Source organism: Leptonychotes weddellii, chromosome 9 (genome assembly GCF_054177405.1).
Source record: "Leptonychotes weddellii isolate Sample4059 chromosome 9, ASM5417740v2, whole genome shotgun sequence".
NCBI classification, from domain to species: domain Eukaryota; kingdom Metazoa; phylum Chordata; class Mammalia; order Carnivora; family Phocidae; genus Leptonychotes; species Leptonychotes weddellii.
The window spans coordinates 83,781,623-83,807,106 of NC_138377.1; the positions used below are offsets into that span (position 1 = coordinate 83,781,623).

General features: G+C 37.2%; 1 protein-coding gene across 4 annotated transcripts in view; it reads right to left on the reverse strand.

Annotated features, from left to right (window-relative positions):
• Nucleotides 1-25,484, reverse strand: part of WDR72 (WD repeat domain 72) — a 175,691-nt gene that overhangs the window by 33,335 nt on the left and 116,872 nt on the right. For 3 of the 4 annotated variants that reach the window (XM_031031982.2, XM_031031981.2, XM_031031989.2), the window contains exon 18: nt 21,212-21,413. In XM_031031982.2, coding sequence (XP_030887842.1) covers nt 21,212-21,413 — 202 coding nt within the window. Of the gene's footprint in view, nt 1-8,296; nt 8,515-21,211; nt 21,414-25,484 lie in introns of those variants that run through there. The other variant, XM_031031988.2, reaches the window with a different exon arrangement.

Here is a 25,484-nt window from a genome sequence, read left to right on the forward strand (position 1 = left end):
TTCTCCTCCTCTTTTTAAAAAAATTTCTATAAAACAAATTAACAGAAAATTTCCATAGGATATATTCTGTTTATTTTTTCTGTACTCAGATATGGAAAAGTATATATGGAGAGGGAGAAGGAGAACATAGGTATTCATGATGGCAGTGCTGGGTAGGATTAGAACAATTCACATATCAAGCCCTCACTTCAGTGCAAGGAAGACTTCCATTTGACACTGTCCTAGAATGCATTTAAATAGGCTGCTAAAAATTAAGCATAAAAAATTAAACATAATACATATATATTTAAATTCATATGTACATATGTGTTTATATAATTTACATATATATGTTATGCTTTGATACATATTTCAAAAAGCAGTATAAGGAAATTAGTAGTAGATTTTTTGTGTGTGTGAGCAGTAACCTGTATGTTCCAAACTCAACAGGAGAATCACTACTAACTGTGTTTGAAAACTGCAAAGTGAACATGTACCTCCATGTGTAAATGTGAACTTAATCTTCAATGTTCACAGGAAGTGATTCAGGGCCAGTTTCTACAATATGCCAAGGAGAAGCTTTATTTCTGGGTACTGACACTTTATATGTATAAGGCTATAATCAATAGTATTTGTTACATGCTCTGTCATTGAAATAAAACTGTGCTTGTTCTGCAAATAAAGTTTTAATTATTAACACAAACATCTTAGTTTTGAAATACAGTAACCCTGTATATCCCCTAACACAGCTTTATTATCAGGCGTAAAAAATCAACCTAGAGTTTAGAAGCCTTAAATGTTGATATTTGAAAGGTATAGCCTGAGCTTGTGTGTTGCTTGGTTTATGCAAACAGGTCATCTATCTTAGAAGGGAAACTGAACTCAAGTTTCCTCATCTGTTAAAGGGAGATAGATATGGTTCTAGCTCACTAAGTTGTTACCAGAATTAAATCAGATAATGTGTGCAAAGCACAAAGAATTTTTGGGCTGCTACTAAAATTGGGGAATGGTAAAAATTTGAATTTGAATACTGATGCCCATAATTGGATTAGCATTAACCCCTTGCATTTCAACAGCTGCTGTCAACACCAACAGGACACAGATATTTAATTGCTAACATTAAGCCCATGCAATCAACTACTTATACAGTCAACTACTTCAGCGGGGTGGAAAGAAGATATCTCTGGAGCCCGGAGAGACCTAGTCTCCCTGCTTTAGCCCCTTCGATCTTTGATCCATCCACTGTACTGAGAAATATCTAAATTATAAACCTGAAAACTTCCTACAGTATGGCATGCAAAACCATTCACAAGCTGGCCCCACCCCAACATGAAGCCTGCTCCACTCACCCGTGAGATTGCATTCTAATCACACCCCTCAGAGAGCTCTTATGACATTGTGTTAATTTGTCAGACTGCACCAAGGGCCGTACCTCAAAGTACAGTAGTTTGGCTGGGGTCAAGTCAATCAGTGCATGCCTCTGACAGCTCCCAAGATAATCACACTTGAAAGGAATCCCCATTGTTAGCATCTTTCACAGATTCCTTGAGCTACCAGTAAGACGAATATTTTACAATGAAATTTTAAGGATATTCAGAAAAAAGAAGTAAGGTATAGTGCCTCCAGTTCCTCTGAAACTCTGGTGGGTTCAGGGCAGCCAGTCCCATTGCCCTAAGCAAAGGACACACTTGATGGACTCCCTGTCTCATTCCTTTTTGTATATGTAACAACTTGTGCAATGCCTATTACTTATTGGGCAAAATTTAGATGCCCATTAAATGATGATTCCTCCCCCAACCTTACAAATTCACACACACAATATTTTTCAAGCTAAAGCTACCTCTTCATAGTATTGAGCAAGTCAAAAACTCAGTTCCTGTAAGAACCTGGTGAAAACTGAATACAGCGGGTTTGGTGGGTACTGAGATGACTAATGAGCACACACTCACTCGGAAAAGGTTCTCTCTCCTAACCCTCTGCTACTCATCTCCAGCCTCACATCGTCACCCTAAAATGACAACTCGGTGTGGCCTTTCTTGCTATTTTTCATGAGAAGCCAGAAATCCAGAATATTTGGGGAAATCTCCTGGTTTATACATGTTGGCATGTATAGTTCTTTTTCTTCTTCCCCCATCAAGTACTGTGCAAATTAAACAGAGTATACATACAGGGGAGCAGTCTGAACTTGTGCTCCAGATCTCTAAGACTTGGCAGTCTCTAGAAATTACAACTATGCATCTGAGCATGAAAGATCCACTGTTCTTTCCAAAAGACTAGGATGCTACTTGTAAGCACCCAGGCTGTTCATGGCTGGGTTCCAATGTGCTGTCTTTTCTTATGTAAGGACTTTGGTCAGTACCTGACTCACAAAATTATGGCTCTCATTTTAATCAGCAAGGAAGAATTTCTTCACTGTAAAATCTTATTAAGGGAATTTGATTGCAAATTGAATGTAGTCCAGCACCTCTCCAAAGCTCATTTAAGATATTTGATATTTGAGAGAAAAAGCCTAAAATGGGCATGTTAACTATCCACTGACCTATCCTATTCCAAATTATATCCCTGCACTCTCAGACCATCAGAATATAATGTCTTAGACTACATTATCTCAGTCAATCAATGATATGGCTTCTGAGCTATGACTCAATATCATGTTCTTTGATTTTATAGACAGCTGATATAAAAAATTACCACATTTAAGAGCATTTTTTCATAACTTTTGGAAAACTGGTTGGAGGTATATTCTATCATGTGATGTAATACTGCTTTATATTGGAATTCATAGGAGAAATTCCAGGAAGAACAGTTCCAGAAAAGGATGTTTATCTTCACAGTTGCATCTGTATATGATTTCTTAATGGGAAATAATTTCTTTAGTTTCCAGGACAAACTTCAAAGACTACATTAAGTGAAAATAAGAATCCTTGGTTTGTTTCTGAATTTTTGAAGCCCTTACTGACCCCTTTATTTTTCCACTAATGTTAACATTGGCCTTAGGTTTTAGAATAACCCAGTTGTAATAGTTTGCTTTATTCGAGTGATTTTTCTAGGTGGCCAACATTTTTTGAAAAATTTATCTACTAAATTTTACATAATATTATTGCTTTTCTTTTTAATTTATAAATACAATTTTCTAAAAATAAAAATATTCTGCTTCTATCATAGATTTTAGTGGGCATCTGCTTCCAAAATATCTGAAATTTGGGCCTGAATTTTTGACTCTAGAAGTACATTATTTGTGGTTTTTAAATGCATATTGTAATTCTAGAATTCCTAGAATTGTCACATTTGGCCATCACATATTTTTGAGGATCTATTGGATGCCTTGCACTGACCTAAGCACTGAAAATATAATGGTGAGCAGGTTATACATACTCCTCTCCCATTATGGAGCTCACAGTTTCATGGGGAGTAGACAAGAAACCAGGCAATGACAATTCCAGGGCAGTCAGTGTGGTGACAGAGTACACAACAGGCCGCCTAACCTATTTTGGGGAAAGAGAAAGGGCATCAGAGAGAATATAATGTTCCATTTGAAACAGGAAGGTCTCAGGCAAAGGTGGGAGGAAAGGTTTTCAGGCAGGGGCTGTAGACTCCACAAGGCTGTCTTTTTCATTGTATCCTCAAAGCCTCCTCACTGCTTGGCTCATGAGAGGCAAATGAATGAGTGATGGAATAGCATGTGTGAAGGATGACAGCCAAGTGGGGACAGGTCCTTTAGAGGAACTGAAAAGATTTGGTGTGGCTAAATTGTAGAGTTCAAGGTGGGTGGAAGTATACAAGGTGGGACTCTTGAGGTATACAGAAGCCAGGTAAAAATGATCCTTGTGAATCATTTAAATAGCATGCACCTTACCCTAAAGAAAAGGGAAGCCATGTGCACTTAAAGAATTTTTTTAAATGCCACAGTAAAATTTTAAAAATAATTAATCTTTTTCCTTTTCTTCATAAGAACATAACCTTTGGTTAACTCTAGCTGGATTCCCTTGGCAACTTGATAAAGGCAGAGTGTTAACTACATCTCAAGGTGACATTACTGATAGTAAAAATGGATCCTCACTGGTAAATACACGAACCATAGAAGTGTTCATCATCATATCTTGAGGCTTCCTTGTGAGTGGAGTTGGCAAGCCATGCCTACAGAATTGTTGCCGGAGTTCTAAGGCTGTCCTGCTGGGTGACTGCTGCAGCTGAGCTGCTGGACAGCTGTAAGGACCCCCGGGTGAGGAAGGCCCACTGCTGCCCTACACACAACTATGGTTCCTGGTCTTTGTCCCTCTCAGTAGATAGGACGAGGTGTGGTGTGTGGTCCTGTCGTGAGTCTGAATGTCTGGTTGAGCCTGAAAAAGAAGGGGGGTACTGCACCACAGGAGGGTGGTAGAAGAGTCACTATGAACAGATCTGTGTTCACAGGATCACTTTAGCTATTGGGAGCAATTGCCTCTAGGACAGGTTACTCTAAGAATACATTGACCAAAATCAGTAATAGTCTTGCTGGAATAAGATGGAAGCCCACAAGAAGGGGGAAAAGAGAAAAGCATCCTCCTTCCAAGTTTCATCTAGACCTTGAGGTTCTAAAGCCCATCAATTGGGACTTACAGGAATGCAAACTGGTTTCCATATCTTTATGTGTGGGGTGCCTCTGCCACTTACTGGAGAATCATCAAACATGACTGGCAAATAAGAACAACTGGAGGGGAAAGGAAAATACTAAATGGCACCATTTAAAAAAAATCAGCAAATACTATAAAGAGTTAGGTTTGAATACTGTCTCACTCCTTAATTATCTGTATGACCTTAAGTAAGTCACTGGGCCTCTCTGAACTTCAGGTTTCTGAGCAGAGAAACAAAGGATTTAGATTCAGTGACCTACAAAGGATCTTGACTTGAAGGTCCTGGGAGTCTTATTATCTGAGTACCACTCATATGCAAGTACTATACCAATCTCTAACCCCTCTCCTTCCCCCAGTAAAGACATTCAAAATCAAGTAAATACCAAATGCCTTTAACAGAAAGATCAAGGAGTAAGGGCCAACAGCTGGAGTCAGTCCTTAGTCCAAGATGGAACTGAAGGCTCTGTTATTTTTCTACACCTAAATTTCACCCTGTATAGCATGATGATCACATCTGTAACTGAAGAACTTTATTATGTGCTTTAGATTGCTCAAGTGGTGGGGGCTATGGTAGGCTCTGACAGGCCAATCTTAGTTGAGATCACCCAAGCTAGCTGCCCAATGTCCAGAGTACTTCCGGCAACATTTGTTCGTCGTAAACCCTCAGTGACTGCAGAGGACTGACAGAACAAATAGGGATAGTTAGTACTACTGTGCTCTTCAACCATCTTGAAGAAAGACATAAAAACCCAGTAAAATTTAAGCCTGACATCTAAAACGAAGTGATACGAAGTGAAAACAATTAATTTTAAAAAGCGTGTCTCCAAGAGATCTAAGCACTCCCATATCTTAAGGGGACATTAAAATGTACTGACATATGGTTATGTGGCATTAAAAATGCAAAGGAAACCTTCGTTTTTACAAAAAGTTTCAAATGAGGAATTTTAGTGAAGAGCATTGCGTGTACTTCTAGGAAATCTCATCATGATCTCAGGGTAATAGCCATTTGTAAAAGAGCCCCGAACTGAGTCCCTGCCAGGGAGCATTATTGGAAAATGGCCCGCGCCGACGACTTCCCGGAATTCCTCTCTGTGCAAGTCAGCAGCTTGCTTGGCACCCGCCGGGCACCACACCAAGGCTCGGGGACGCATAAGGGTGCCCTCCGAGGTGACAGGGTTTGTGATTTATAACTTGAGTCTTGAAACAAGGCAGCTAGACAGCAGCGCAGGCTATTCAAATCACAAGATCTTCTTTCTTTTACTAAAACATACAATGGAAAGTGGCCATTAAAAAAAAAAAAAGAACAGGGGTCACTAGGCAGGTATCTGCCGCAACGCCACGACGCAACATATCAGCTGCAGGGCGTAAAGAGGAAACCGCACAGCCTCTCCTCATGACACCGACCAGCGGCTTCCAACTTGCATTCCATGGAATCTCAGCATTTCATCATCTGATTCAAACTATCTTTTTATTTTATTTATTTATTTATTTATTTATTTTAAAGATTTTTTTTTTATTTATTTGAGAGAGAGAATGAGAGAGAGAGAGCACATGAGAGGGGGCAGGGTCAGAGGCAGAAGCAGGCTCCCTGCCGAGCAGGGAGCCCGATGCGGGACTCGATCCAGGGACTCCAGGATCATGACCTGAGCCGAAGGCAGTCGCTTAACCAACTGAGCCACCCAGGCGCCCCTAAACTATCTGTTTAAAATAGGTACTCTAGCTATTGGTAAAGAACTGTGAATTTAAAAAGCAAATTTTTATACTAATTTTTAATAAACTTGGGAACTATAAACCCATTGATTTATGCTGCCAAATAACTTTCTGTGAAGATCCAAGATTAATCTCTGTACTTATACTTAAGTTTATAAAGGTATCATTGATTAAAAAGATTGTATGTGTGTTTTAATGTTAGTAGTAGGTAGTTTTACTCTTATTTCAAGTGCTATTGAAATGCTATTCTGCTTACCAGGGTGAATCATCATTTTTTCACTCTAATGTAGCCAAAGCAATATACCAAATGAATTGGATGGTGAGACCAATATTTTATATGACTGTCAACCATCTGTCTTAAGAAATATCCTTGAACAAAGTGTTTAACTTTGTAATATGTAAATTATCATAAATTAAACTAGAAAGATAGTTTGTCTATTTGACTGCTTCATTTTTACAAAAGCTCCAGATGCTTAGGGAAGTTTTAAAACACAAATTTGGACCTTTTCTCTAAGAACAAAAAGAAACCAGCCATTGGTAATAATCTTCACATATGTTCATGCTTTACACAGAAGATAGAAGTTATTGGTGAAGCTTGGCTTTATTTTTCTAATATTTTGTAAATTTTCAATTATAGACAATTCCATACAAAGATGAAAAGAACCTAATTTACTTTATAGTGTAGAAACTATTTTGTAGTAAGTTTCTGATATTTAAACAACTATGTATATGGGGAGAGCACAAATTTCTTTCTCTAGGATTCAAAGATGGAAAACTTTGCAACTTGTGTTTTTAAAAAGCACTTCATACTAGGAAAAGTCTATGAAGGTTTACTTGACTTTTTCCATTTCTGATTTGATAAAAGGAATGAATAATTTTGGATTACCGCTACACATTAAAAGGATAGATTAACAACATTAAAATTTATAATTATGGCTTGCAAATTTGGGGAAATGAAGATTGGGCATGGAGAGGACAGGGAAAATGAGACTATATGCAAGACAACTAAGAAGGGAAACCTGCCAATTGTAATAAATAAGATGACCTTCGATGTCTTCACACTCTTCATATAGTTACAACAGGAGCATCTTAGTGCTTTGTACCATTCGTCACTACTTAGCAGTTTCATTTTTACATTTTTTCCCAGTACCATTTATACTTATGATTTATGCCTACAGAATAAATACAGAAACCATACATCCCTTACATACAGATTCCAGAAGAAGACAGAACTCAGCTAAGTAAACTTGTAAATCCCATTCCGTAACGGTGTTATAAGACACGTGGTTTTCCAGTAAAACAGACTCCTGTAGCTTCACTTTTCACGTATGGACTTCTTCCAGGGCGGTACTGCTTTCTTAAGCTATATCATGGTGGAATCTTATCCTTTATAATGTTTTGGAGAAAGCTGAGGGTGGCGCCTGCACAATTTGATTTGGTGTAAAAATACACACCAAATCTGATTTCTGTTACATTAAGGCGTTTCTCTGACAAAATACACAGAACAAGAAATGAAGTGAATTGTGTTTTAGAAATATCTTGCAAGCTTGTTTCCCCGAATACCTGACCACTAATTTTAAAAAATGGATCAAAACCCACTTTAATTGAATATTTAATAGATGATTTAATGCTCAAGTTAAGATACATCTTAAATGCTAAATATAAAAATGATTTGTGTTTGCTTACTGGAAAAATTCGTAATACAAGCAAACGTATGTGATAAACTAATATTTAAAGCAAATTTACTATGGGAGAAATGAAGTGACTATCTTCAATTTATAAACATACTACATTCATCAACTTGTATTTCTGACTAATAAGTTGGCTTTTATAATATGAATATCATAATAGTGGATTACCATTAACAGCAGAAATTAACTCATTTTTAAAAATTGTGTAATACATTTTCCCTTAAAATGAGCCATTTCCAATGGTAATATTCTCCTAGGGAAAGGCTTGAATTAAGCTAAAGGGAAACATATCAATTCCCATAAATAAATGATCTTACTCTTTCGTGAATTCCGTCCTCTACACGATGCCCCATGACGTAGTATGATTTATAGGAAAGAATCTAGGATTTGCAAATAGGAGTGTGTGATCTGGTCTAAGGCCATTTTCTAATGAGTCATAACAACATAGCAAAAGTACTGAAGTCTATAGTGCCCTGATTTTCCTCTCACTGAAATGGGCAAAGGCTCCCTTCATTCGATATCTGCAAAGAGAAAGAAAAATACATGCCAAAAGTTTTTGAAAAAAGTAAAGTGCTATTTAAGTACTAGAAAAGTCGTGCTAATGATCTGGAAAATAATCCACTTAATTTTTTTTGTTTCTGAAAATAATGTTCAAATAGATACTCTGGGGGTTCTGAAATGGCCATTTATTCAGAATACAATGTAAACAGACTTCAGCTAATTTGGGGGGCTTGAACTGTATGATCCCTAAGAAAATTCTAGAAGCTCCTTTGCATCTCTCAGCATTAAACACAGACATATTATGGTATCTGAGTACTACTATCACCTAGAGATTCCCCTGACATCTTTACTACAGAAAAAGAACGATTAAAACCTTTTATTCCCTTGCAGTATTACCGGAACAGACAGATGTTAATGGGCATGTTACTAATTGACACAGGTGAGGAGGCAAGCCTGTACCGAGCTACAGGTATTTCACCATTACCTTCCGAAACACTGTTTCATACTGCAGGAGATGTCATGTAAAAAATAAATGATACTTCCCAATCTCAGCAGTTTGAAAGAAACATAAATCAATGGTGTAAGGGAAGCAGGTGATGTAATGACTCTAGACTTAAGTAGACGGCTTGAAGAGATGGATCATGAAGCTGAACCTTTGAAATTATTCACTGGATATTAATATAAACACATGGAAAAGCACATTTCAAAGTTACCTTGCTTTGCTAAAATTCTATTCATTAAATCAAGAGTTTTTAAATGGTAAAGAGAAATAATATATCCTATTCCTGGAAACCGTCTAATAGCAAACACTTAATAAGCCTGGTCTTACTTAATGTTTCAGTTAAGGATGTTTGTAGAAAAGGAGGTCAATAATGTCTACATAAATCCACACACACAAAAAAGAAAAAAATGGATGGTGAAACCCAAACTTGTCAATAAATGGTAATGATACAAATACATCCAAATGAGATGAGAAATTGGACCAAATATTAATACATACAAGTCGGGAAAAAATTAAGAACTGATCCAAGGAGGATAGAGATTGAGATAATATATAAAGGAAGATAAATAAATTCAAATTAGCAACAAGAACCACAGCAACTTAGGAGGTGATACTAATGTGATCTAGACTCTGACAGATCCTGAATGACATTTGGTGTTTGGTCTAAAAGCAGGGAAGCAAAATTTCTCTATGTAATGTGAACATACCTTCCTTCTCCATGTGAGACATGAAGCACTAATGTTCCATCTAAATAACCTAGGGTCATGAAGAGGCAATTAAAAAAAAAAAACCTAAGAAAAGTAAGTTCTGCTTTACAAATAAAATACTAAACAGGTGCTCTGTCAAAACTTGGACACAAGGGTTTCTTTCTATCTCCTGTTTTATTCACGCTCTATTTTGCGCTAAAACATCTCACTTCTCTTAAGATAATTTTTAATGGTTCCCTTTATGTTTTAGGAAAAAATGCTCATAGCAGAACCTTTACATTCTAGGTGCCTCGTCTTCTGCATCCAGACTAGAGCATCCTCATATCCTCTATCTTGCCCACACCAAATTCATCTCCATTTCCTGACCAGGCCACAAAAATCACTCCATGTCTGTGCTCATGTTAATCCTTTTGCCTGAAATATCCTTCTCACACCAAGCTCCTTCTCCTTGGTATTACTTGTGTCCTTCTAGAAGCAGATGTTAAGATGGAGTTAGAAGTGCAAAAGGTTTACTGGAGATTAACACTTGTGAAAGGAAAAAAAAAGCAAAAGCATGATTGGATAAGAACCTCTCTATTCACTCTAGAGCAAAGACTGGCTGTTAGAGGAGGTCTGTATGGACTAACAATAGCTAGGCCCTTGTACCACCACCTTGCTCAGACATTGTCCCAAGAAGAGTATGATCTCTGTTCCAATTTGGGGATGGATCCTGGAGGTGCCAACTGTCAGCTGTCAGCTAGCCACACTCCTCCCAGCTGGGCAAGGAAACCTTTTAAGCAGAGTGATGGAAGCAGCGCATCTCTCCATGTCTGCCACACCACTATTCTCCAAAGTGCACGTGATGTCTACTCCTGTGCAAAACCTACAAAAAGTCATCCTCAGTTGGCTCTCCACACTTGCACAACAATGGGAATTTTAGTATCTCATACTGCATTGTGGTCCCATTATGTTCACCGGGCTCTGCCTTTTGGAGAGTAGAAGCCACATCATATTCTGTTCAGATTCCTAGTAGATAGCTTGGGAAACATGGCACCTATCATATAACATATTCAAAAGAGGCAGAATGAATTGACTAATGGAAGGATGGACCTACCAGCTGGATGATTGATGGATCCAATCGGTTATTCCCTACTCTGGTGCAGAGACACCAAGGGAAATATCTTGCATATGTCAAGAGATATTATGAACATCTCAAAATATAATTTTAATATACTTTAAGTACTAATTGTATGGATAAGATACATCAAAAATTCGTATGTTCTAAGCCAAGGTTTTGGAATTACATTCCTAGTCATTTAAATGAACCTATGTATATCTTTTTAACCATTATTCTTATTTCCAGTTTTCTCAATTTACAGATTGGGCAAAGAGTTTGTTTAATTGTTTTTTCTTTTAAATTTTTAAGTAATCTCTATACCCAACATGGGGCTCGAATTCACAACCTCAAGACCAAGAGTCACATGCTCCATCAACTGAGCCAGCCAGGTGCCCCTAGTTCATCTAATTTTTAAATTCTAAGATAAACTATGTTTATTTTGTATTGTAAAATAATAATTTCAATTGAAAATTCTGGATTTTTCTTTGATGACTTCCTTGGAGAATGCTTAGTAGCTCAGTAACACACATTCTTCATTTAATCAGTCAACAAATTGACTCTATGCCAGGCCCAGAGCCAAGCTTGGAGGACACACAGATGAAAGTGAAAAAATAGGACAAGAAGCTCTTTTTCTAATGGAGGAGACAGAACTGCAATCAGATGATTTACTATACAGACTGGGAAGTGCTATGACCAAAGGATAAACAACATGGGTGAAGCACAAAGGAAGGAACAAACATTAGGGATCTAAGAAAGGAACATCTTTAATTAGTTGGGGGTTACTTAGTTGGTTTTATCTCCCTGTGCACTTTTACAAGAGGGGAGGGACAGAAACAAGAAAATTGGGCAGATACTCAGACTGTGTAAGAATCCCTTTCTAGAAGGCAGCGGTTCTCAGTAGGGTTGGTACTGCCCCCTAGGGGAAGGCTTCGGAAACTGCTGAGCCAAGGAACATCTGGTTTCCCCCGCTGATTGTGGAGATACTGGCATTTAGTGGGCAAGGACCAGAAATGTCGGAAGTCTTGCGGTGCTCAGGACAGTCCTTCACAATGAAAAATTGTCCTGACATTTCGCATGGTTTCCACATATTCCACTGGACATTCATGAAACTGAAAGCCCTGTTTATAATTTCCTGAGCCCAGAATGTTAACTTTATTTTACACACAGAGATCTTTCAAAGTTTTTAATACAACCTGAATTTTCTAGGAAGGCCACTAACACTGTATATCAAGAAGTGGCCAAATTTGGCTGCTGTCGTTGTCCATATCTTTGCCAAGAAAATCCATTCGGACACCCATGTCACTGACACCACCATCACATGTATGGTGGTGGACAGGTGTTCCTGCATAGATATGAAAAACCCATGTTCACCTGTAGTAGGTAAAAGAGGAAAAAAAAGGTAACAACTCTTCTTTGAACCAACTGACTTCATTTCTTGTAGCTTATTCTCAGGGGTTGAAAATGAAGTACTCTGCCTTGTTATTGTTTTTGCCTTCAAATACCTGTCAGCATTAATTTTTCCAGGTTTCTAGACAGATAAATTACTCCTGAACTAAATAGATAAATTTGAAGAAGTGCCTCTGAATTAACACTTTAGAAAAAAAATATCATCCCTATAATGATCTTTTCCATTCTCCTCCTATCTACAGACTATTAACATATTATTTAGCATTTCTTCCATTCTGCCTAGACTAGTTCTTTAATACATGTCTGTCACTGTCATTTATCATTCATCTGCTCACTCAGGCAACAAACATTTAATGAGCACCCATCATGCCCCACGTGGTGCATTAGCAGCTAGGAGCACAAGATTAATAAGTTCCAACTTTTGCCCTCAAGGAGTTCAGAGAGGTGGGAAAGAGGCAAATAACAAACAATTAGAGTGCCAGATGATACACACTATTTTAGAAGGATATACAAGAAGTGTAAAAAGCGATGTAATTGAAAATTTCAGTACCTTCCATTGAACCTTAGGCATAATAAGTGCTAATAAGAGATGTTTTAAAATTATTCAAATTGTTCCAAGACTGAAAATTGGGCAGATACACTGACGAGTTAAAATGGAAAAATAAGGCTCCTGCCAGCAAAGTGAATGACATTTTGATTGAATGAGACATTCCAGTGGCACGAGGAGAAGAATGGATAATTTTTTCTTCAGCCACCATTCTCTAGCAGGATTGCCTTGGTGTGTGCCAGACACCACGCTATCTGCTGAGAATACAAAGCTGACTTATTCCCTGTTTTGTTTTGTTTTTATCTCAAGGAATTTAGTTGTACCATTTTTTTTTTTTCCAGAACTAAGGGATGCATATCCATATTGGGTAGTGAGATTGGATTTGATGGAGGAACTAATACCACACCAAGTCCCAGGCTCAGGGATGGAGTCAACAGGGAGGAGGCTGACCCAGCTGAACAGGCTGTCAAAAGGGCTCCCAGTTAGCAGCATAACGGCTACTGGCTACAAGAGAATGGGATAAGCCAGAAGTCCCGAGACAGGCAGACAAGTCAGAACCCAGGGTGTGAATTCAAATACCTAGGAAACAGTGTTTGAGGCAGTTCCTTAAATCCTCCCATGGAAAAGCTGTAGCAGAATGAGGAACAAGCAGACACATTTCAGGCGAGGCTTGGGGCCCTCTAAAAACATCAGACTGGAAGGAGATTATGACAAAATGAGTAGTGGAGAGCCAGACAATCAATCATCAGGAAAGAGAAGCGTTCTGGGTGGTTACAAACTCGATTCATTCATATGTCTATTTTTAATTTCTTGGGAGCCTGTGTATACCACCTGATCCAAGGATAGTGACGCTTAGAAAACACAATTGCAGTGGGTGTTTAAGACTATGGATGTCCGGCTGCTAAAGAAATGCAATCAGCTGATTTTCCTTGTCTCCTCTTTCTCTTACTAATTAGGAGTTGGCTGAATCTTTAGTACAAGCTATCCCACAGTCTATCCATTCATCCATCCACTCAATAAACACTTATTACCAGCTACTAGGTAAAGCACCATCCTAGCGGATGGGAGGAGAAAAGATAAATAGACCCGACCCCTGTCCTTGAGGGGTCAGTGTTGGCAGGCCAGTCTGAGCTTGGGAGAACAATAGTACAAAACACATCGATTTCAGCGACAGAATCTAGATCACTTTTTCTTTGTCAATAAATTTAAATGGGTATGCAGACAATAATCAATAAAGTGGTGCCTGCACAACTGTTACCAAGGAAATATTTAACTCAATTCCTTGATGCTACCGTCTGTGTGTAGCCGGGCCAGGTTGGCATTCTGATTGCTCATGAGGAAAAGAGACGATGAAATACTCTAGTTCATATGCCAAGATGAAAATCATCAATCTCAATCTCCGTGAAAGATGAAACTACTTTTGGAAAAAGAACAGTGAACTCTATCAGTCTTTCTAAGGCAATGCAATCTTGAAGATGATACAGAGAGGGCAGAGGAAGTGGAGAAGTTCACAAGAATTTATATGGGGGAAAGGGAAATGATGAAATTTCTCCATCAATTTTACAGGAAGCTAAAAATAATACAGGACATATATTCAACCCAAATGACAACTGTGTTTTTTGAAAGGTATGTAATGTATTCTAGGTGCTAAATAATTGACTTGCTTATCATAAATAAATTCATCTTCATCTAACATATGAATACCTTGATATCTACGAAAGATTGTCTAGTATGTAATTCAAATTAATCTGTAAAAATGAAATTCTATGTTTCCTCTACTCTTCTTCCCCTAACTGCCAACCTCTACCCCTTTTGACTAATATGTATATGCCAAATCTTTTTTGGCATATACCCAACGTGGGGCTCGAACTCCCAACCATGAGATCAAGAGTTGCATGCTCTACTGACTGAGCCAGACAGGGGCCCCTGTATACGCCAAATCTTTTTATTTCTAGCACTTACCAGTTGGCATTTCTAGTTCTCAGGTGTAAAACCTTCTGTTTTTTAACCACTAAAACTTATATTTATATAAATTTATATTACAAATAAAAGACTTTAGTATTAAGTACATCTTTAGTGGAATAGCTTATAGTGACACACCCACAGGTTAGTAGAAATTAGGTATTTGATATTTTCTGGTTAATTTCTTCATGAGAATCTTTCCCCTGTTGTTTTGCCAAATATCTGGGTTTTTGCTGCCTTGTGACCCCCAACCTGGGCAATGCCTATTTCTGTAACTGTCATACAGGAAGCACTTGGTAAATATTTGCTAAATTTAGAGACAAGGAAGGAGAATTGTGGTTAAGTGGGAGGCAATGTCAACTATGGATAAAGAACCCAAACTTTGAAGGTAGACTGCCTGTTTTTGACTCCTGGTTCTGCTGTTTGTTGGTATGGAGACCTTGGGCAAGGTACTTAACGTCTTCATATCTATTTTCTCATCTGGGAAATGGGTATAACAATACTACTTATCCCCATGGAATTGTTGCCCGGATCAAATAATTTGAAGTATTTGAAGCACTTAGAATATACTAAGCCTGGGGCACCTGGGTGGCTCAGTCAGTTAAGCATCTGACTTCAGCTCAGGTCCCGATCTCAGGGTCCTGGGATGAAGCCCTGTTCGGTGGGAGTCTCTGTGTCCCTCTGCCCCTCCCCCTCCTCGTGCTCTCTCCCTCTCTCTCTTACAAATACAATCTTTAAGAAAAAAAAAAAACAAAAAAACCACATACTAAGCCATATCAGTGTTACCTGTTTTCTTGTCATTATTATTGTCCTTATTCTGGAAGGCTGAAGCTTAGGAAAGGAAGGCATTGGAGCAATGAGATTCAAAAAGGACACAGATGTTTTCCAGAGAAGAAATTCAAGGCCTATGGGTTTCTCTCTAATGTCCAGGTTCCTCATTCATACATGTATTAATCAAATGATTCTTGGGAGGAAGAAAAAGGCATAGGTGGCTTTAGTACTCTTAGCCAACAGTTACCTTCTCCCACTCCAACTTTTTGCTTGGCTAAATCATGTTCATCTTTGACGTCTTGGATTAGGCATCTTTTTTCCTAAGAAGACTTTATGACCTCAAAGATTGGGTTAGGTGCTTCTCTGATGTGCTCCTGCAGCCTCTTCTGTGGCGTCTGACACACTTCATGGTTACCCTGATGCTAGCTTGTGTCTTCAACTGGAGATTTCCAATTAATTCCCTGTGGCACCCCCAACTCTTGGACCAGTAGGCATAGAGGAGTAATATAGAGGAGAGATGCATAGAGATTTATTCAAAGTCTTGGAGACAGCACAGTGTGCCATGGAGACTATCAAGTTACCTACCCTGAATAACCTAAAGCTTATCACATCTGTCCTCTTAGCTTAATCCACCCAAGGGCTATGGTTGGTATACTTTCTTGCAGAAAATAACAGGAAGGTCCTCTGAAGCATGTATTTTACATATATATATATAATATATATATAATATAATACATATATATATGCTTGTTTATGAACAATATGCATACTATTAGTATATCAACATTAGGCCCATTATAAAATATATACAAAAATAGAAATTTCAAAAAGAAGTCATTAATATACACACACGCGCGCACACATGCACACCTCCTGATATACCTTAAGATAAGTTTGGCAATGCCACTTACATCTTATTTGCTTAAGCTTGCATTACTAGTATTATCTTCAATCCATGGTTTCTTGGCAAGAAATCCTTGTCCATTTTCTGAGGGTTAGTTTAGTTAATATTAGAAAAGAAAATCTGTAGGTCATCTAGGCAGGGACACTTGAAACTGAACACAGCATGGACAGCCTTCTGTAATGGGGGTTTTCCAGTCTTCCTTCAGCAATCCTGGAATACCATATGCGAGTGACATTGCACGACCTGACACAGGAATCAAGTCATGGTACCAGGGTCAGCCCATGTATCAAATATTTTTGTTTGAAAAAATAGAAGCATAGATTTTCATTATCTTATTCATCCATATCTAATCTATCAGCAAATACTCTAAGTTGCACCTTCAAAATACATTCAGAATCTGATCACTTCTCTATCCAAACCACCATATTTGTGCCAAGCTGCCATAATGTGGGTTAGCATAATGACCTCCCAACTGGTCTCCTTGTGTCTATCCTTGGCCTCTGAACTGCAGGCAACATGATCCCATTAAAATATGTGCCAGTTGTTTGCTCAAATGGTTTTCTATCTTGCTCAGAGAGAAAGCCTCACTATGACACTCAAGGCCTTCAATGATATGTCTCCCATTATTTTTCTGCTTTCATAAAGAGGAATGCATTGACCTTCTCATTTAGCCCAGAGAGCTCACAGAGGGTGAAAAATGCATTTACTATAAATAAAGACAGTCAAAAAAGTTTCCCTGTGAGGTGGTCAACTGTTTCAAATTTTTTCCACAACCAGACGGATTTCCTTCTGAGAAATTCAACAGGCAGAGGAAGCCTGTCTTGATGCAGTCCTGCCGATGGGCACCAGGACCAGAAAACTTTTCTGTTGAATGGATGTTTATTTCCTTTATTTTCCACAATGCATGGTTTTACTTAAATAAAGAGCACATTTTCATTGTTTAGTTTTGTAGATAAGTCTTTGAAAACAATGCATGTAATAAAGATTATTTGCAACACCTACATTTGATGCATCATCTTCACAACTACACAGTTTAACGTGAATTTAAATTCAGCTAATAATTTCAGAGTGACAGTTTTATCTACAAAGCCTCCATTTCTATTTCAATCAGTTTATTTAATGGAACAATTTAGAGCACTTGTTTAAACTGATCCAAATAACATTCAAAAAAAATAAAGGGAAATAACTTTCAAATGCATTTTAATAACAGAAACCACTGCTGTTTTTTTAAAGCAATGAATCTTAGCTTCAAATGTGAATGTTAATTCTACAATTTATTAAATAGATGAAGAGAGCAATGTAACTATTATAAAAATCCAGCACTCTCCCATAAAATACTGACACACAAATACTAAGACCTTAAATAAAATACATGCTGTGAAATGTAACAAGTGAAAACACTGAAAATAAAATAAGACACGAAATTATAAAGTTCAAACACACATTATACTTCAATTTTCACTTCACTTGATTTCCACTGCTTTCTAGATGCATCTCATGTTCAAATAGTTCAAGAAACCTGCTGATTTTCTTTATTATAAGGGGGGAAATGGCAATGATTGAACACTCTGCATTTTCTTTGGTAATAGAAAGTATGATTTATGAGAGGAGAATAAAAATCTAAGAAGATTTTACTGGATTAGAACACAGCAATTAAGAGAATGTCTGGGTTTGCCTTCCTGTTTTTATTAATTTTGTGACTCTAGACAAGGCACATCAACTCTTTTAAGCCTCACTTTATCCATTTTTGAAAAATGGGATAATAATGGAAATAAGATTTCAAAGTACAAGATAATACACCACTAGTGGCATTGAAGATAGCTGGCACAGGGATAGACTTTTTAAAAAATATTATTAATTTTAATGTGTCTGAGAAAGATACATAATTAGTATGTCAAAAAATGTACAGAGGCAATTTCTCAGGATAAGCCTAGGTAGCACCATGGGAATCTCTTTTTCAGAGAGTAGTTCTTTTCAGTGCTTCTCTGAAACTTCATTTCCATGAACAGGGACATTTAAAAAACTAAAATTGTTTACACAAATGACTCAAATGTTGGGAAGAGAGTCAGGGTTCATGTGAATTATGTGAGAATTAAAGGAAAAAGTGATATAACATTCATAAAGTACTCAGCATAGTGTTGGAGTGTATTAAGAGCACAATAATTGTTATTATTTTTTCTTATCTATTATTGCCATATTAATATAATGCTAATAAACCAAATGTACTCCATTCTGACATTAAAGAAGCTTAGGAGTATCCATGCATAATAAAGCCATCATCTGTTACTTTCCAAACGATTTACAAATAAGATGCATTAAGAAACTAAGAAACCAAGGGCACCTGGGTGGCTCAGTGGATTAAACTTCTGACTTTTGATTTTGGGTCAGGTCATGATCTCAGGGTCATGAGATCCAGCCCCTCATTGGGCTCCTGGCTCAGCAGGGAGTCTGCTTGAGATTCTCTCTCTCCCCCTTGTCCCTCCCCACTCCCTGCCCCGCCCTGTGCGATAAGCACCCACGCACGTGCTCTCTCTCAAATGAATAAATAAATACAATCTTAAAAAAAAAGAAGACACTAGGGAATCAAGAAAGAATAAAGGAAATTACCGGGGGGAAAAGGTGGAGAGGAGCTCACAGAGGGACAAATGAGCAAGGACCTGAAAATAACATAAACCATTTATCATAGAATATTTGGTAATAGGTTGCAGTGACACTGGATCTAAGTAAATCTGCCTAGGAATAATCAAACCTGGCGAATAGTACGTATACCATCCCTTAACCTTTGAATTAGGACATTTGAAATAAATAAAATGGCTTTTTACTTATTTATTTTTTTAAAATCCAATTAAGTAATGCAGTCCATACCACTTAATAAAGGTGCAAAACTTTTCCTGTAATTTTACTAAGTTTCTCTGAATAGATTAAAAAATAATTTTTGTTTGTTTGGCTTTTTTGCTTTTTTTCCAAAAGGAGGGAAAGGAAGGCAATGTTAATTTTTAACATAATATTGCTCAGCAATTTTCCTTTCAATGCATGTTACATGTTTCCACGTAATTGCAATTGCAGTTAGTGTTTTCCTACAGGCAGTATTTCCCACGAACATATGTGCTCAGTATTTTGTGAATGTTTCATTTCATTTAAATAAAATATTCTAAATTTCATCCACCAATATATAAAGTAACCTTAATATTTTTGTATTCTAATTGTTATCACAAATTAACCTTATTTTTTTTTAACACTCGCAAAGGGTCATTTGGTAATGATCCGAAGATAGTAAATATCTAACTTAAAATCCAGCTGTCTTTAATCCTAGTAAGACCAAATTCCACAGTATATTTCTTATACCCGAGAATTAGTTGGGAACAGAACAGGGCCCAGTCTGGTGAACTTCAAATAATGGGCAACCCATGTGATAGCAAAACTTATCAAAATGTCACCTTGATAACCCGCCATGAATTTCTCACCCAGAAAAGAAGGCTATGGGCCAAAGGCTAAGGTAGACGTTCAAGCTTCGGGATAAAGCATATAAATGCCACCTAATGACAGTTAACACATGATGAATGACACTAGCTGTCTTTGGGGAGCTAGAAGAAACATATTAACGACACTACGGGTACCTTGCCGAATGAATCAAGAACCCACATGCACTCACTGAAAATTAATTTAAAAAGGAATTTTTCTCTTCTTGCTTGAAAGGTGTAATATAACTACAATTATGTGATATGATCAAAAAGGAGCTCCTTCAAACGAGTGAACTTACCAGATAATTAAAGCTAATTTCTGGACAACAGACAAATAAATGACTTGAAATTGCCATTGAGCTTTATCAAATTGCTTATTGAATTTACCATCTTCAGTGACTGTCTTGGCATTAGGAAATATTCTATCTATTTTGATCTTTGGCCTTCACTGAAGAAGCCTTTCCCTGCTACATATCCTCTCTCCCTACATAATGCTGTCCAATCAGTAATCTTATAAAAATAATAAATAAATATAATAGATCTTTAAGAATGACACCTGTTCTAGGATTTGACATTTTAAATGTAGCAACATTTTTCTGAATCCCAAATAAATAAAAAGAAAATCTTTCTGAGAGCTAAAAGAAATACCTAATAATTTTTAGCAACCTGGAACATGTAAATTTGTAACATGTTTCCCTGAGGAAAATATATATTTATTCATAAATTAACTTGTTCATCAAAAGCTTACTAGTGAGGTTGAAAACCAAATTTGTACTTACTTCTTTTTTACTGTTTTTTATTTATTTTTTTAAGTCACAGCTAATGGGCTGAAAAATCAGATAACATTTTACAGCAGAAATTGAGATTCACTTGCTAGCCATGAACCATAAACATTATCATTATGAAGTTACAATGATAAAATTTTGTTATAAAATCAAGTGGTCTACCTGTAAATCAGTTTAATTTTAGTTTCTACTACATTTCTTATTTTTAGGAAAGAAAAAAAAATCTAGCACATGGCTATCATCAAGTTATCAAATGGAAACAAATTTAGGACCCATCATTATCAAGGTATTCTTAAAATATCTTATTAAGCTATTACTGTTAATCTTATTTTCATTTTTAATCACTTAATTTAAAAATAGTTTTATAAACGATACAGATTTTTGTTCTGGAACATATTTATTGATTATGATAGAATTAAGAAGGTTTTTTAGAAACGAGAATTATAAGAAGAAACTGATAGCAGAATAGGTCAGAAACAGGGCACTTGGCTCAGTTTTTGCAGAAATATTCTGAATGCACTCTAAGTAGTAGAAAAAGTTCTGATGAAAGTGCATGCCAATAAATTTACACTTACTTTGCAGAGGCCAGGTGTCTGTAGTACACTGTAACTCTATCTCCTCCCCCTGGGTCCATTCCATCTTCTGCAGGATTTGCCTCATCTCACAGTGGATGTCCTCTGTCATGGACACTGGTTGACTGTTGACTGGTGTCTTACTCAACGTCTTCATCTGCTGTTGAACTTCCGCCAAGAGAACAGCTTGTATTGCTTCAGTTACCTATAAAAGTATTTTTTAATCTTTTTTTTTTTTTAAGATTATTACAAATGTTTGGGGTCTTACATCAAGCTAAGAGCCTGAAATTTTGACTTAAATAGGTTTCACAATGTGAAAATTCCACTAGAATTAACATCTGAAACATTTGAAACGCAGATACTGAGCACTGGAACCCAAACCATCAGGCTGTTCTTATGCTAACATAAGAGATTCTAAAAGGAAAGTTGAAAGGAGTTCTCAATTCTTTCACCTAAGATACTCTCATTTCCACCAGAAGATAAAATGAATTTGAAGATACCATATTGCTCTTAAAGACAAGTTTAGCTCCTCAAATAATGTCTAGCTCTAAAGCACTATTTAGCTAAAAACACTTGATTTAAACTCAGGTTTAATACAGAAAGTTAAAGTCAAGATTTTAATAATAAATCTCACTAAATTGTGTGTATGTGTATATGGTTTTAGACAGTTTAAAAATATTACAAAGCTTGCCTTCCAATTATTGTACATGTCCAGTCAAGGATCTGTGATTGGGTAGAGGGGGAGGGGAATGCTTGTCACAGACATCTAATTCAGTATCTTCATTTTTTAAATAAAGAACCTGGGACAGGACATCCCATAGATACGGTGGACAGGCCTTCTGACCCCTGATTCTATGTCCTTTGTAGTGTATGTCCTCCCAAGTTTCTATATCCTCATCGCTTAGTAAAAGGCCAGTGACAACGTACCTTAGTCTCTTCCTGGCAAGATATGAGGCAAGGCCCAATAGTTACGTAGAATTCAAAGAAAGCCAAGAGCCGAGTCAGTAAGAGAAAAGGAAGAACACCACTGACCTAGGTGAACTTGGGACACTTCCCATTATCCTTCTCCTAGAGCCACACCTCAATGCCTACTCCTCTTCCCCTCAAAAGACTGCCCTATGTCAAGAGGACTCATGTTCCACCACTGCCACCATCCCGTCTGCATTATCCCCAGTCTACCCATAGGATGCCGTCAGCTAGGGCTTTGGGTGGGACAACACCAACTGATCTAGAGTTTTGGCTGATGCCAAAAGCAGAAAAGGTATTCATCTAAATATTTATTTAGTTTCTTCTATGTGCCATGGTAGCGTGTGCAATCTTCAGGCTCCAGGGACACTCAGAGAGCTTAGCTTATGCTGAAGGCAGATGCTCACTGAACTGCCTGCCGGGGCAGAAGGAGCCAGGTGCTTGACTTTTAAATGTAGGAAGCTACCCTTGACCATCCCCCTGTTCTTGTCCACTCAAATGCTCACACTCAAACACTTGGTTAGGTTGTGACAAAAGGCTAATGAAGGATGTGATTTTACTATTGCCTACCAAGTCTACCTACACTGCAGTACCTCCTGTCACAATACAGGTAGGTAAGTGATGCTTACTCATGCATATCGTATGATGAGATACCCGACATTGTAAAAGCTATTGCAAACCATGGTTCTAACATATAGTTCTACATATGACGATACTGGTGAATCATGCCTATTAATAATATCTACCATGTGATGAGATATATATTAACTATTAGATATGATATTTACTAACATATACCATTCTATATTGTAATAAGTGAACCATGCTTATTATGTATATCATATGATGGGACAAACTGTATTAATTATTCATGAACAATTTTCCACCACTGAATTTACTTTGTTTTAATTTTGTCACACATTTTATTTGACAGCACTGCTTCCAAGATGAGGATGATATGGTAGAAAGAGCTCTGAATCAGAAATGAGAAAGCCCGAGTTTCTGAACCAACTGTACAGTTATCACAAAGGCAACTTCTGCAAAGTCATGTACTACTCTGGAACTTCATGTCCTCCCATAAAACAAAGTCCATGATGCTGAGTAAGACTAGGATGAGAGCTTTCAATCACAGAAACCTATATGGAACTTGCTGGTGTCCCTACCTATAAATCAGGAGGATACTGGAGGTTATCTGCAGACTTGTAATACATCCAGACTGTGGTCTATCCTTCCGAATGGGCAGTTTGGCCCTATGCTCCCATGGGATCGTGTCTGCCTTCTCTCACTGGGATTATTACCATCTCTGAGGAGCATCTACAGTTGTGATTTAGATTACAATGTTCTATACCACTGGATAACAACTTGGGTCAATATTCTTTCCTAAAAATATATGGGGGTGTATGCAATTTCACTGAACATTTCTAATTATTAGATTTATGTATCATGACCACATTTTTTAACTATTGAATTTTGGGGCTTTTTGACATTGTCACTATCAATGTACATTAAAGAGTAAATAATATTGAGTATCATTGAAAAACAAGAGGAAGCAGAAATAACTGAATAAAACATATTAACTATAATGAATAGGATACTCAGTCATAGCTTAAAAGCAAATACTGAATGGCATACACCCAATTAGAAACAAACTCAAACCCACATTTTGTGCTCAGTGTGAAATCAATGCTCAGCATGGCTCCAATCCACAGACAGATGGTACATCTTACAAGCATGTAATAATGTTACCAATATCTGTATACAGTGGGTACTAAATAAATGCTAATGGAATTGAAAGAGATTCTGTACTTAAAAAATATAACATATAACGTGTAGAAAGTAGAATTTATTGATAATTTCTGACTATCAATACTTAAATCTCTCTAGTATATAAATATAGTAGATAAGTTTTGCTGATAGTTAGTAGGGATAGAATTTTCCCCAACAAAATATAAAATTTTTAGACCATATATTATATAACTTTTTGAATTTAATAATGGGCTAGAATTGAAAGCACTGCAGCTGTAAAGCTGTCTTCCAAATGTATAGAAATAATTTTCTTTGAAAAGACAGATGTGCAAAACATTACACTCTTACGAGGGAATGTGCAGAGATTTAAGTGAAGATTTACAAATCCATTGGCTGGAAAGAGACAGCCACAAATCTGGGCCATATACTTATTACTAGAAGTATTACTATGCCATAGGCAAGCTAAAAATTTTAATGGTTTTCTACTAAAATCTTGACATAGCAAAGTTCTGTAAAATAGCACAGAGCATTATGAAGACTCATGAGAGCCCCTGTGGCCTGCTTGTGGTTCCAATGTCCAGATTTTCCAGGACAAAAGCATTTTCTCAACACTCTGTTCACACTTGACTTTTCATGTCTTTGCAGCATCTCCTGGAAAAGCAATACTTGTCCCTGGAGGCCTGGATGTCATGATTTCACCCACTGGTGTTAGATTATAAAATCCAGAGAGCTTTAGTGAAGCTTCGGAAACACGCAAATTAGCAACTGCAAAACCTTACTTTGCTTTTCCAGCATCTATTTCTCTGTTGGGTGTATTTCATGCCATTAGACACAAAAGAGACAATCTCCAGACAAATTCATTCACCTGCAAAATTAACATATTTTTACCCCCCCTTCAATTTCTGAGGTAGGATTTTGCTGTTTGACAGAAGCATTCCATTACCACCTAAAATACATTCAAAAGTAGATTCGACTTAACATGATTTGACTAACTGCTCAAATGAACAGCTTTATAAGGAATTTGAGGATTGGTTAATGAACACCTGCAAGAGCCGCTGTTGCTCCCAAAGGACCCAGGAATTATCATTCCCATTTTACACGTGAGGAAAATAATCAACAAGTCACACCTATCTTCCAGAGCTGTTCATCAGGGTAGCGGCAGACTGAGAGGAGATCTTTGAAGCTCAGACTTCCTATAAAGTGAGTAATAAATGCTCAGGTAACATTTGTCGCCCTGCGAGACTTTTACACAAGGTCACAGAATCATAGGACCTTAAAGGTCCATTAGTCCAAACATGTCCAAACCACATTAAAATTTATTTGAAGGCCAAATGAGCAATTACAAAAGATCTTTAGTTAGAGCAAAAACAGGATAAATTTTCTGTTGAATTCTTTTCCTTCAGGATTTTTACCCCTCATTGAGGAATTCTTAGGCTACTGGGGGGAAAATAAATCTTACCTTTAATAGCGACTCTTAGATGATTGCAAACACGCCGGTAAAGTCAACATATACTAATGTTTATTTGATTGTCAAAGAGGCTTTTTGCATGGCTATTCATTCATT